At 34.5% G+C, this 15,000-nt stretch overlaps 2 protein-coding genes and 1 long non-coding RNA gene across 4 annotated transcripts in view; 1 reads left to right on the forward strand and 2 right to left on the reverse strand.

The window, feature by feature from the left end:
* LOC145255364 (ATP-dependent DNA helicase Pif1-like) overlaps positions 1-332 on the reverse strand; it is a 92,384-nt gene extending 92,052 nt beyond the window's left edge. Inside the window, exon 1 of the mRNA XM_080113946.1 lies at positions 1-332. This exon is cut by the window's left edge and continues 1,893 nt beyond it. Within this exon, the coding sequence (XP_079970072.1) occupies positions 1-90 (90 nt within the window). The 5' untranslated portion in view covers positions 91-332.
* LOC145255396 (beta-1,3-galactosyltransferase 1-like) overlaps positions 1-15,000 on the reverse strand; it is a 468,791-nt gene that overhangs the window by 265,002 nt on the left and 188,789 nt on the right. The window lies entirely within an intron of this gene.
* LOC145255508 (uncharacterized) overlaps positions 13,260-15,000 on the forward strand; it is a 7,809-nt gene continuing 6,068 nt past the window's right edge. Inside the window, exon 1 of the long non-coding RNA XR_013863852.1 lies at positions 13,260-13,444. This is a non-coding gene — a long non-coding RNA (uncharacterized LOC145255508). The remainder of the gene's footprint in view (positions 13,445-15,000) is intronic.

Raw genomic sequence — 15,000 nt, forward strand, 5'->3', positions numbered from 1 at the left:
GATGTCCTCATTAAAATCTGCTTCTGGATTGTTAACTTCTTGCCTGTATCTGTGAAGAATGTCTTCAGATATTACATCACGAAAAGCCATCCAGATCTCAAGAGGATTTCTTGGCTCACAGGCTGTTAAAATTATCACAAATAGGCTTCGCAAATTTGAAGGTGATTGAGTGGCACTTGCCTCTCCTACTGCTTGATGCAAGTGATGGTCATTTTCTAGAAGGCCTCGAGAAAGGCACGCTGCTCTGTATGTTTCAAACACCTGACCATTGTATGCTCGCAAATTTTGAAATGAAGTTGGACCAGCAACCTCATTGAGCAACAGGCGTAAGAAATAACACTCCCCTGCTTTTGGACTAATCGTGTAGATTCTCCCAATGCATGGTGCCTTCCATACATCATCATTTTCAGTACCTTCAACTTGTACCCCACGCATTCTTCTCATCCATTTCTTTGTCGATTTGTTCCAAGTGTAAAACTCAGGGACTTCTACGTATTTGAGACCCCTTGCAAAGTCATCCTCATGGCAGAGTTGAAAAAATGCTGTCAAAGTTGTGGCAGGCGGTGGACCTTGGGCTCGTTCCAGAGCAGTATCAGCTGAGAACATGACACGCTGCCCATTTTCAAGATGAACAGAAAGTTGTACAATTGGGGGGAAATGTTCATGGATGGGATGTTCCAATATCCTCCAGGCCGCCTCTGAACTGCCGACATACCTTGCATTCTGGAACTGCTGGATCTCATCCACAATGTGACTTTGTACTTGGCCTTGTTGGTTAGCTGCTCCATCAGTTCTTTGTAGTTCAAACACTGCTTGATCACATCCTTTATTCACGTATTTGAGGACATATTTGATGCTTTGGATCGAGCTGCAAATTTCTACGTTAATGTGAGCGTTGAACTGCTGAAGGAGGACCTTGTACGGAACAATCCACTGGTTTGTTATTTCTTGATTAACATACCGACCATTTCTCTTCATCCTTATTGTACCAGTCTGGCCTCCATCTTCTGGTTTTCTTCGCCTGTACTTGGGGTAAGAGTCTTGGCCTTGCTCGGTACACTGAAGAAATTCTTTTGGGTATTTTTTGGAACATTTGTTGTCAATCATACATGGACAATTTGGATTAAATGGTCCACAAGGTCCATGCACCATATGTGCCATCACTTTAGCATGAAGATCAGGATCTTCCTCTTTGTCAGGGATCTCTGCAGATATGCAGAGATCCATTTTTTCTGGTAGAAGTTTGTCCTCTGGGGCCTGCCAGGTGAGGATGTGTGCATGCGGCAGTCCTCTTTTTTGATATTCAATACTGTACAGGAAAGCCCTCAGCCTGCCAAATCCTCCCTTTTTAATAAATTCAAGTAACTTTTTTAGCTTCTGCCCGAAAACCCTGGCAACAATATCTGGACGATCCTGAGGGTCTTGCCCTTGAAGACAATTTTCTGTAATTTCTGTCCACTTTGGATTTGTTGTGAACGTGATGAAGAGGTCGGCTCGGCCCATTCGCCGAACATATGTCATGGCATCACTTTGACGCTCAAACATGTATCGAGGGCCTCCTGTATAAGTTGCCGGAAGTACAACTCGTTGACCAAACTGTTCTGGATTCCCATCCTCCCTAAGAATTGAATCTCTCAAGTTGCTATAATTGTCAGCTCTCAGGGTCTGTTGCTCACGCCTCAGGAACTGTAAACGTTCTGTTTCAATCTTGCAGTACACATCCACCAGCCATTGTTGAAATAGCCTTCGGTACCAGAGAAAATAGTTTCCAGGCCGAGTCATTAAATGGTACGAATAAAATTGCTGTTGGGTAACTTTTCGCCCATTGGATGCCTTCATGTAGATGTTGTAAGATGGAGAACCATAGGGGTACATTAACGGGTACATTAAAGTATCGTAGAGGGGATGTAGTTCGGAGATCCATTTTAATGTATCATTTCTAAAACGCAAGACAATATCCCGGTTAGCTGTTGGTTTATTCTCCATTAATATTCCAATCTCATACGTTGTTGTTGGAGCATTGAATCGCCGTGGATGCTCTTCTTGCGGCCTTCGGTCTTCCCTTATGACAACTTTATGTTCTACCAAGTGTTCTTCTTCAATCCTCTCCTTTGTTGTTTTCAGCTGACAAATAAAGCTGTTGTTCTCATGTAAAAATTCAGTCAGACTTTGGAGAATGTCTCTATTGAGTCTACTGTCACGTCCCCGATTATGTAGTTCCTCTTCCAGACTATCCAAGAAGTAGACTTGAATAAACTTTGCTGTTTCATCTTCAGGTGGTAAAAGACTCCCAATCTGGTGGCAAACCTGGCCTCGAATTCTAAAAGAAGGATTCCACCCATGTACTGCCGCAATTTTGTGACCAAATGATGTCATTGCAAAACAATTGTTATAACAGCGTAGATTTTGCAGAAAATCTTTAGAGATGGGACCATTTCCGGAGAGCAAATCTTGAAGCAACTGAGGCAGTGGTGGAAAGCTATCAAGCACAACTTTGCCAGAAGAACAACAACAACCAGGGGTTTCTCCTTTAAATTTTACAGCTGAGCAATGTTGACATACTTTGTCCATTTTTCCTATATCAGCTGTAGTGAGAGAGTCATTTTTGTTGTAGAGCAATCCTTTTCTATTGCAGTGTTCTATTTCATGGTGTCTCAAAGCAGTCATTCGTTGTCTAGCTGCCTCGTTTTCTGTCAATTGCTGGGGCAAAGTCATACTCTCTCTCCATGCAGCCTCTCGTTGTTGCCCTTGGTATAGGCGAAAGCTTCGTTGGGTTTCCGATTCATTCTGATGTCGTTGAGCCACTCTCAACTGACCTTGTGTACGTCTACTTACCTCATATAATTCATTCGATCGTAATATTGCTTCTCTTTCCAGTGCATATCTTTGCCTTTCTTGAATTTCATCTTGTGATGAATTTAACCGCCTTACAGCATGTCTAGTTCTGTCAGCTTCACGTTGGGTTTCTCTTTCCAAATCTGACAGTCTTGCTCTCCTTTCTCTTTGACGTATCCTGTTAAGTTCTAGACGTCTTTCTCTATCTGAATTGTTTTCATTGGAGCGAATTGCAGCAACTCTTAGTCTATTAGCTTCCAATCTTTCCATTCTTTCTTCCTCACTTTCGTTTCTACTTCGTTTGGGTGGCATAATTTCGGTTTTAAACGGAATTGCTTAACGATATTAATGATTGTAAATTAATTAAGCGTAAAGGAAATGTATACTAACTGAAATGGACGAACTATAAATAATATTTCTGAATAGTACAATTATAAACAATTATATTGTACCTATTTACTATGCCTCCCCACGGGACAGAGTTAGACACCAGGGTCGTTTTTTAACGTGGAGAAAAGGTATAAAAATAAAAATTGTCTCAGTCGTGAAGGATTTCTCCTCCACCGAAAGAGAACAAGAAAATGAAGTGCAGCATCTGAAGAACAGATACTACACTTTGATCTTGACCAAAAGGAATGAATAAAAGCGACCTACGTGTGACTCATTACTTCCGGGTGTAAACGTCACAGTCTAAAAGTAATAATAAAAAAAAAAAAGTAAATGTAAAATAAATGTAATACCAACTTAGGTTAACTAAGTAAACAGTACAATTAAAACAGTTCTATTAAAACAAATAATTACTAAGATCTAGGTAATTGTTAGTCTCATTGTTATGGTTTTAAAGAAAAAAATGTGTAAAAAAAGTTCTGCTTTTGTGAGTACGTGTATTTCTTTTAAATTACATAACCTTTTTATTTTATTAATTATATCTCTTTTAAATTTATATATTTTGCTAGTAAACTGGAAGAAATTCAGTTGAATAAAACCTTGTTCGTGTTCTTTACGTTAAACTCATATTTTTATAAAAGGTTCATCCGGTTTAAAGAAAGCGCTAAGTTTAAATAAGACTGGAAATAACTAATTCAATATATAAATAGAAAAATGAAATAAATATAAGCTTTAAGTCTTAAGATAGTAATAATCAAAATGTAATAAATTATTTGTAGTTCAAATCTATGATAAGACAGGCTTTCGAAATAGGCTCGACCAGAAAGATTAAATTGGAACGAAATTATAATCTCCGTGCCATTTTCAAAACAACCCCACAAAAGTAACGATATCCTGCAGTTGGTTAAATGACAATGGTTGTAAGAAAAATGTAAAAGAAAATGCGCTTATCTGTTTATTTTGACCTGTTTTATTTAATTAAAAAAAAATTGGCTATAACTGGAAGAGAGCGTTATGTTTTGGGGGTTGTTTAAAAAATAGAATGGAAATAAAGTTAGTTCCGTTTTAATTGTCTTTAATTGCGGCAAGCGCTAACAAAATCGAAAAATCACTGTTTACATTCGAAATGTTAACTTTTATAGGTTTACAGGTTTGCTGACAAGGCTGGGGGTGTTTAATACAATTATTTTACTAAATTGATTTTTTTCATTTAAAAATAAAATTATTTCTTTTTTAATAAAGTTTTATTTTAAAATATTTGTTTTTGTTTATTTATATAAAATTACGATAGTTGAATTGTATTCTTTCAATTATATTGGCAAGTAAAATATAAAAGATTAAAACGGAACGAAATTGAAATTTCCATTACATTTTCAATACAATCCCAAAACATAAAGCTTTCCTCGCCAATGAATTGTTTTGATAATATACGTAAAGTGAAATAAATCGAATATAAAATTAAATGAAAATATATTAAATAATTAAATGTTAAATAGATTTTGTAAATAGTACAGTTGAAATGATTAGAATATTTCCAATATGTAATAAGGTCGAGGTAATTAGTTAAAGAGATTTAATATAATGTGATATGCAAATGAGCATAAGTCATTCGATATGGGGGTGGTTTGTAGACTAGTATATAAAGAAATTAGGCATTGATTCTTATGTCTCCTATAACAGAAACATCCTAAAATGGGTTCTAATGTTTCTCTACCAGGAGAGATCTACCCTCTTACCTCCTTTATATTTCGTTGATGGTGGAGAGCTGTACACACAGACAGAAACACACGAACCCTATTATTTTATAAAAATATAGATTTAGGTGTATTTTGTCGAACTTAGGAATATTTCTATCGAACTCAGGAATTTGGACAGAATTTTGAACGAAACCTTGCATTTACTTTACGGGGTTAGCATGTTCTTGTTCCGTCAGCCATGACCGGATAGAGGTCCTAAGTAATTCGCAATTGTATTTTTCAATCGCACACACTGAGAATTGAACCATCAACCTTCAGGAGAATATTACTTAAACAATCGATTTTTTCAAATACTCTAACCACAGCGCCACGTGTTCTTGCGGATAGTTCTAGTACTCAGTGGTTAGAGTACTTGGAAAAATCAATGGTAAAAGTCATATTCTCCTGAAGGTTGGATGTTCAATCCTCAGTGTGGGCGACTGAAAAATACAATTGCGAATTATTTAGGACCTCTATCCAGTCATGGTTGACGGAACGTGAAGTAAATAAAGGGTTCTGTTCGAGAATCCGTCCAAATTCCCGGGTTTGACAGAAACATTCCCGAGTTCGACAAGATACATCGTAAGAAGGTCGAAGATTACATCGACCGAAACCTTGTAAAAACAACACTCAAGGCGAGAACAATAGTCCGATAAATCCAAATAATACGAATAATCAATCCTCATCTCAAATTTTCAGAAACGTAATGTGTGTGTATCTTCTCTTTTCTTCTAAAGTACGGTCCTGGATATGACGTTAAACAATATCTGCGGGCTTTGGGGAGTGTGGAGCCACTCTTTAATTGTCATTGCTGCTAGGTCCACCCTGACCCGGAGTGGTAGTACCTGTTAGGGTCCCAACTATGGGTTAAATAGAAACCGACTTGAAAAAAAAAATTCTATTAAAAAAAAAAAATTCTTCAAAATAACTGGATTCGGCATTAAATAACCTGAAAAGGGTTGATATGCCGTAAAAAAACAAAAAGCAAAAAAAAAAAAACAACTAACAAAATCTTTTAAAGTACAGTTACAGTTTAATTTTTGTTTTTCATTTTTTCTTCTTAATAAACATTTTTCTTTATATATTTATTTCATTTATGGACCTTTGTTGCATATTTTGTTAATTATTTTTTTTATTTACTTAAACACTTAAGAGACACTTCGTCAACGGGACGAATAATGCTTCCTATGACAATAACAACAAAAGACCAATTCCTGAGTCACTTTTTTGACGTATAATTCTTCCATGTTGATCACTTTCAGAATACGCTACGCTTCTTACTGTCTATATTCTGCTATCCCGCACTCATCAAATTCCAGCGCGTAAAGATACCAACCCTGGAGCCCAACTCCGTTTCGCAAAATCATCGTCGACTTTCAAACTTAAAACTCCTCAACTCTATAAGTATAAATCATCCTCTTTCTTTGTTTTGGTACTTGTACAGTTTAATCAAGACACCAAAAAATAAATGAAAATATCGAAAAAAAAAGTGATATTGTACGTATCCGTTTTGACATGAACATTTCCGAAAAAAATTTTCACTTAATTTGATCGAGTAGTTTTTTTTTTTTTTTTTTTTTTTTTTTACAGCGGAAAAACACGTTTTTATGAGAGTGCGTTGAAGGCAGACATCTTGGATTTGTTTTAAATTTTTGTTTGAATTTTAGAAACGACACGGGAGATAACTCCATGTAAAGCGCCGACACTCCCTCCCCATCTTTAATAATTAGCTTTTCTTCCTAAAAATCGAACCTTTTGCTCGGTATCATAACAAATTGTTTTTTCGCTGTAAAACAAAAACTACTTGATGAAATTAAGTGAAATTTTTTTTCGGAGAACTTCATTCCATAACAGATACGAACAATTTAAACTTTTTTTCGATATTTTCATTTTTTAATGTCTTGATTAAACTGTACAAGTATCTTTGTCTTATTCTCCAACGTCATCACTCAGGTCACTAACCCGGTCATGCTTTGTTTATATAAATATTATTGCTTAAAATTACGAACGGGAGTGCTAATATACAACAAAGGAACACTTTAAAATAAGTTTAAAAACACACTAAAAAACGTACATAGGTAGTTAGCAGACTAATTAAGCTTAGTATTGGTAACATTTATTTATTGTACATTTATATTTATACTTCTCTGTTGTTTTCTTGACTATTCTAATAAATGCCTAATACGGTTGATATTCTCTCATTTCGTTTCTGTTGGTGCTGGCGGCCAAAGCTGTTTACATTAATTGAAATTTATTATTTACTAGACTACCCGTGACCCGTTGGATCAGTATGTTATATTAGCTATGGAATTCATGTATGAGCGTGACACTTGTGACGTAAAGAAAATAGTTTTTTTTTTTGACATAACAGAAACATTTCTATGAAAGTATATTAAAATGAAAAAAGAATATAGATAGATTTCTATGAGTCGTTCTGTTTATTATAATTGATTATTTTTGAAAAAAAAATGTTTACAGTTACTGAATTATAAGTGGTTGGCCATACTTATAGGTAAATGTGCACTGAACAGATACCATAATACTTATAGTTAAATTCAAATTTTGATATATCTGCTTTTTTAAAAAAAATTTTTTTACATCGTTCATTTCTGTATTACGTTTAAGTTATTTTAAACCCCACTCTTCCCATGTTAAATAATAATTTCGAAATTATAACGTTAATATTTCAGCGTCCCAATTGTTCTTTTGTTTTTTTGTTTATTTTAAACCCCACTCTTCCCATGTTAAATAATAATTTTGAAATAACGTTAATATTTCAGCGTCCCAGTTGTTCTTTTTTTTTTCGCGTTTAAATTATCCAAATAAACAATTGTTAATACTGTCTGCTTTTCTTTTTTTTTTACATCGTTCATTTCTGTATTACATTTAAGTTATTTTAAACCCCACTCTTCCTATGTTAAATAATAATTTCGAAATAATAACGCTAATATTTCAGTGCGCAGGCCATGCGCGCATGCACAACCGGATATCGTAAACCGGAAAGTGGGTTACATACATCGTTATAAGATCATTTGAGTTTTATAATTATATAGATTTACGTAAATTAATGATGGCTATGGAAATATTTAATGAAGAAAGAAAAGATGTACTTGCTAGATAATTATGAATGCGATCATATGATATTATTAGCAAAAATAGAATTTATCGACGGAAGTTTATTACCCGGCTCCGAAATAAATTGAATCAAATGTACTCAGGGGTTTATAATTCAAAAAGGAACAGACTCCAAAAACATGCATTTAGGAAGAAGAGTACAGCCGCCAGTCAAGCGAAGTAGGTTGCGTCGGCGAATAAAAAGGAGGAGGAGGAGGAGGAGGAGGGGGGAGAATAAGAGGAAGAAGAAGAAGAAGAAGAAGAAGAACTTGATGTGTACCTAATAAAAAGCGCACATCATTTGTTTATATTTTTGAGGACGTGTCCTGGAATATTAGATTTGTTCACTTTCGTCGAAGGAAGTCGACCAATAAAGAGGTCGCCTATTAATGTTTGAAGGTTCAACTCGTAATACATGTAAATATAAAATTATATAAGCGAAAGGTGTTTTTTTTACGTAAGAGAATGTATTAATGAGCCGGGCATTGACTGCCACCATGTTTTTTGTTGTTGTCAAACTGTGTCAAACCTTTAAAAAAAAAAGATATTCCCATATTCCTGTATAGATCTAAGGTAGTCAATCAAATTTCCCAGAAGGTAACAATGGTTGCATAAGGGAACGTTTGGTGTTCATGCATGGTAAGCGTAATGGGTAACTGTTAAAAGCAAAGAAAAGAAAAAGATAAAGTCTTGCCGTTTGGTCGGGATAATAGAACTAATTATCACAAAGTATGAAGCTAATGCATAAAGAGTCGTCTGGGAGCGTAAGTGAAGACATTTTAAGCAAGTTGAAATATACTCCTATCTTCTTAAAGTATGATTGTTTTGCGAGAGTTATTTCGGCTGGACATAATTTAGGATATTAGAAAAATGCGCGAAATCGAATGATAATTACAGGAAAAGATGCATCAGGTATTGGCATTTTGGATTTGTATGTGATCCTGTGTTTGAAATAACAGTTTCATCAATCTGTCACGTTTAAGTTTGAAATAACATTTTTGTCAGTCTGCCACATTTGAATTTAAAATAACATTTTAAGATGCGTCCACCAATCTCTATAAGATGCTCTGTTTTTTTCGTTGGTCTGTCACACATAAGTTTAGAATACTATATCATGCTTAGATTAATAGATTAAAAGACCGCATCCTACTGAATATATATATATATATATATATATATATATATATATATATATATATATATATATATATATGAAATGAAAATGATGTAGTGTTTACCTGATATACGCCATGATAAACTACAATCTAATATAAATACCTGTATTTATATATAGATAATTTAATCGCAACCAAATAAAAAAGCTTAATACACAATAGAGAGTAGAGCTTATTATAAGAGAAAGAAAATTAAAACTGTAAGTTGAAATTTACAATCAAAATTTATTGTTCGACTGAATAATCCAAAAAACAATTTACAAAGTCCTTATTTTGCGGAGTTTCAAAGAATGCTATTCTTGCTATTCTTCCCATCAGAGGACAGAAAGAAATCAGCAAATTATATTTGTAGCAATGATAAAAAATTTCTGGTTATGGCATTAAGTGAAACCGTAATTTATTATAGTCATAATTTGCCAAAAAAAAAATAAATAAATAAATAAAAAACGAGGGGAAAAAAAATATAAAAACAAACCACGCATAATATTTCAGTTTGCATGAAGATTCTCTCAATGTAATGCGAGCGGCGACAATTTGAAGAGAATAGACTCCAGAATTAAATCCAGTGTTATGTTAATAGTCATAGTCTGGTTGGAAAGTTTTCAAAGCAGCTGAAAAAATGGAAATTGTTTTTCCGGATAGTGCAGTAGTCCAAAGAAAAATTGATCCCCAGTCAAGTGGGATGAAAAAATAAAAAGGAACAGAAAAACAGCATGTCATCTTCATCGCTGGCTTACTTAAAAAAGGTAATTACAGGCTAATTTTTTGAAAATTAAGATTATCTCTATATAAATAAAATGAACTCATTTTTTCCCGTCTGATTTTGACATTAATAGGATTAAAAATCAAGATATTTCATGCAAATATAATATGCACAAACGACAGAACAATATCTGAGGTGTGTTATAGGCTTATTATTTCTCAAATTCCTCGATAATCTTAGATTTCTATACTTTTTCTGCTGAGAAGTCACGGCCAAAATCGGTTAAGATCAATGGAAGTGGTAAAATATTTTCTCTCTAATAAATTCCTCCTCCCCCTGCCACCACTTAACACTGTTTGGGGATCGTTCACAAGGAACAGTTGAGAAGAGAACACCGGTTTGGCTTCGTAGTTCTTTCATGTGAAGTTATTTAAAATCAGTAGACTAAGCCGCAGTGCTCTGTGGCGTAGTGGTTAGCGTGCTGGACAATTCACATTATATTTTCACGTTCGCGCCGACCTACCGTAGTCGTTTTTTTTTTTTTTTCCTAAACAACTGGAATGGACTTTTCTTGGTGGCCGAACTGTTAACGTTGCAGATGTTTTTTTTTTTTCACACTTTATTTTCCTACTTTTACTCATGACTCCGGGTTTGATCCTTCCTACTTACCTATCATAACATTTTTTAACCCCCCCCGTCCCGGAAACAAACACTCGGGCAACGCCGGGTACCCCCGCTAGTATATATATATATATATATATATATATATATATATATATATACTAGCATTTCAGCCCGGCGTCGCCCAGGTGTTTGGATGTGTATTTTGAGCCAAAATAAAAAAGTGGTAGTAGGAAGGTAGGCTCAAATCCGTACCGCAAAGGAAGAAAAGAACGGGATAAAACCTAACGTTTATGCTGTTACGACCACCGCCACACCGGAAGCGACATCTTTTAAAATTAAGGCTAGACAATCTAAAGGAGAGGATAACTTTAAAAAATATCGGCGAAAAAAGTGCCCCCCCCCTGTAGAAAAGTGCCTAGTTGAAGAGAAAGTTATTAATGTTTTTAGCCAATTTTTCGATATTTGTCGTATGAAAGGTCGAACTTTAAAATGATACTGATCTTGGTAAAATCCGTCGCCTCTATTGAAAGTTTAAGGCAGACATGCAAACAGACATACATACATACATTTATATATTGGTAACTAAAAATTTTCGACCCAAGCTGATGAAAAAGCTTGCCCTATCTCTGATTACCCTTTATGTAAAATTTCAAATATTTAGACCAGAAATTGTCTGAGTAATTTGGTAGAGACCGCAACTTTGACCTCTATTATGACCCCTTAATATTTATTGTTTTGGGCTCAAATCAAGTTATTAAGTTACATCCATGCCCAAGGAATCAATATCTAAAATGTCAAGTGTTTAGACCCCAATTTGTCGGAGGAGTTTGGTAGAGTTCTCAAAGATAAAATCGTTGAACTTTGACCCGTTAACAGCCAAATTTCTGGCCGAAACTCGATCACATCGATTTTCCCAAATCTTAGTACCCTGTATGTCAAATTTTGAGGCTGTAGAATAAAAATTGACAAAGTTATTGCGTAGGGAAATGTACACAGACACACACACACAGACACTCAGACACGTTCACTTATATATATATATATATATATATATATATATATATATAGAGAGAGAGAGAGAGAGAGAGATTTGTTTAACAAAAATATATACGTATACATAGATATATATGGAAACAAGTTTGTGTTTACTATAAACTTTTTTCGCTAATATTATGCAAGTATAAATCATGTAGAATATCTGCATGAATATAATTACAGGTAATAGTTAACTAAAGATGATTATCCCATTAAAAACCGAAGCAACTAATAGGGAATTAATTAAAATTAATGTTTAAAAGAATATGCAAATAAGCTAGATCTTTTGCAGATGAATTCAATTCCATGACCCATATATAAGAAAATTGTATTTTCTTTTTAAATAAATATAAAAGAGGGGGTTTAATATGAATATCATTACACACAAAAGAAAAACGAATTTATAGGAGTATATATAATATATATATAAGACTAGAAAACAAATCGTCGATATTTTTTAACGTTTTAATTGTAACCGGAGATAGTATCGTTGATGTGTGTAACTTAATACAACAGCTCAATGGACAAATCGAAGCATGCACTTAACAACCTTCCCGTTCAACTCACAAACATGCATATAATTGCATTTTTAACATCGTCTATTATTCATTTCAATATTTACAGAGTATAGTTTTCTCGAAAGGACAGACAAGAAAAATCGTTACAGAAAAATCAACTTTTTGTTTGTTCCCTTCCACATTTAGTTAAATGTGGCAAAAGACTGATTTGTTTTTTTACATAAGAGTCACCACTTATCAAGGCCCAGAGGCCACTCGAGGATAAGGGTTAAAGAGTTGACAGTAGTCAAGGGGACAATATAATAGGAATCGTTAGTAGTGTAAATTTGGTAAATTGGATTACTTAGGGGAACGACTCATCAAGAACTTGTTTGCGTTGGACTTGAAGACGACCATATTGTAGTCAGCTGGAAAGCAGGCAAACGGAAGACAATTCCACGGGTGTGCAGTTCAACAAATACAAAGACATATCGTTTTATGGCAACAAATTATTGAACCCCGACCTAACTTAATGCTCGCACCAGAAGCAAGCTGTTGTCATAAAAACATAACATAATCATTTTTTGTGTACATATGCATATATTAAAAAAAAATCACGATATTTCTTACGTGCAACACATGGATCCTTAGTTTTTTTTTAAATCTTTTTTTCGACATCATGTCTCTACATGTGTATTATTTTAATTCATCTGACTACTATTTTAAAGCCCAAATTCTAGTTTAAATGAAATATACGTGTTACATGATAAGGGCTGTCCCCTTTTCATGTAGGCATAAAAATAGAGAGATTAGTTAAAATGAAAATAAAATGAGAGAAAGCAGAAATCGAACCCTGGACATAAGTTTTAAAGAACAATAGGTTTAAATGGAATGTCCAGTAAATTGTTAATTCAGATGAAAAAAATAATAAATAAACTATTCAATTGTTAGAAAGAACGTGGATAATAAAATATGGGTTAAATAAATTAGATATGTAGGTTGAATTCTTTTGTGAAAACAACAAAAGAAAAATAGGTTATTGGGAAATCATAATATTGGAAACGTGCAAGTCCACGCATGTTGAGGGCACGTGAATTTTAGTCACGTGGCCGGACATGCATGGATTTCTCAATATAGGAAGTAATAGTTAGTTAGAGTTAGTCAGTGAGAAACTCAGAGAGGGTCTGGGAATTCGAACGTCTAGGAAGCGAGACGATAACTTTGAAACTAAAATGTGAAGCTTTAAATTCTTGATGAGAAAACCACGGCCGGTCGTGAAGAAATAAACCCATCATGTGTTTTGTAAAACGTCGTCTTGTCTTATGATTCTACAAAAAGGTAAATTGAATTGTTATTATATGTCTGTGTTATAAAATGTCGTGACATACACATCTCATATCCACAATGTGAATCAATATCTCATGTCTACACAATGTCTGAACAATGAACACTATCTCCTCACTCCAAGAGCTTTTTCTTCCAATCTACACATCTAAAGAATGAACATTTAAAATATAGGAATAGTTATAAACGAACAATCTCTCTTACAACATCTCTCTCTCTAAGATAAGCATCTCTCTCTCTTTTAATAAGACTCTTACTTTAGTCATAGCATGAATAAGTATATAACATACGTAGTTACAAAAAATAAATTGGTTTGAATTATTAAAACAATTTCCAACGCTATTTGTAAAGTTTACCCATTCATTCATCTAGTTTCATACAGCTTAAGTTTGAATTCATGTTTTGAAATATGACGTCGTTTATTCCAAAGATTATTTTTAGCATTTATAATTTAATAACAATTTCGGCCATATCGCCAACGCGGCTCTCGCGTATATGATGTAATCTAGAGGTCCAGTTTTCACAAAGTACGCATTGAATTAGACTGTATTTCAGCAATAACGTTCTGAATGTTGTCTTCCAAGTGATCTATTGTGTCTGGTTTATCAGTGTACACATGGGACGTTAAATATCCACAAAGAAAATAATCTAATGGGGTTAAATTGCACGAACAAAATGGCAAGTTGACAGGTCCATTTCGTGAAATTATTTGTTCATCAAAGGCTGCAAAATGATTTTCAAAATAAATTTGCACAGTTTGCAAAGTCTTCTCGTTTGCAAATCTCTTCATGATGAATTGCCAAACCAAGCTGAACTCAAAATAACTGATAATTGCCAAATCTGCAATTAAAGAAAATAGAGTTGTAAATTTAAAGTTCTCAGCTTCTAAAAAGGAATTTCATCCCGGAGCCCCAAAATCAACAAAGATTAAACCATTCCTGTAATGACCTGGTCTCTGTTGATTTTGCCGTTGGTGTTAAGTTCTGCACAGTTCTAGGAAGTCCACTCTCCCAGGCTTTGCCTTCTCTCTTTGGGGAGGGGTTAGTTTATTGCTAATCGCCTGACGCGCCTTCACAGAGAACGCCGACTGAGGCTGCCCAGGCACTTTTTGCAGGTCAGAGTACTCCTCCTCGGGGGCGCTGTTTTCTCAATCCCACTTTCCGACTAAGTTCCGGCAGTTGGAGAAAACTACATGCCACAACACCCTATATTTGTAAAAAGTATGATTTTTTCTAATATTCTAGAGAAAATTTCGGTTTCTTGTTGTCTGTGTAACATGATATTGGTTGGTTGTAACAAATGAATTTAAGGTTCAAATGTCACGGATGTACTAATCGTTATGTTGGTTCTTTGCGAGTAAATACTTGAATAACGTTCGTTCCTTCGGGCCAAGATCAAAGTGTAATATCTGTTCTGATTATGCACTTAACTTTTTTCCTCACTTTTTTGGTTTGAGTTAATGGAAGAGAAATCCTTCATGACTGATACAATCTTATTTTTGTTACTAACCAGAGTGCCCCTTTTGGGAGAGATGCCCCCCTCCCGACATA

Source organism: Euprymna scolopes, chromosome 3 (genome assembly GCF_053919585.1).
Source record: "Euprymna scolopes isolate OS-2025 chromosome 3, ASM5391958v1, whole genome shotgun sequence".
Taxonomy (NCBI): Eukaryota; Metazoa; Mollusca; class Cephalopoda; order Sepiida; family Sepiolidae; genus Euprymna; species Euprymna scolopes.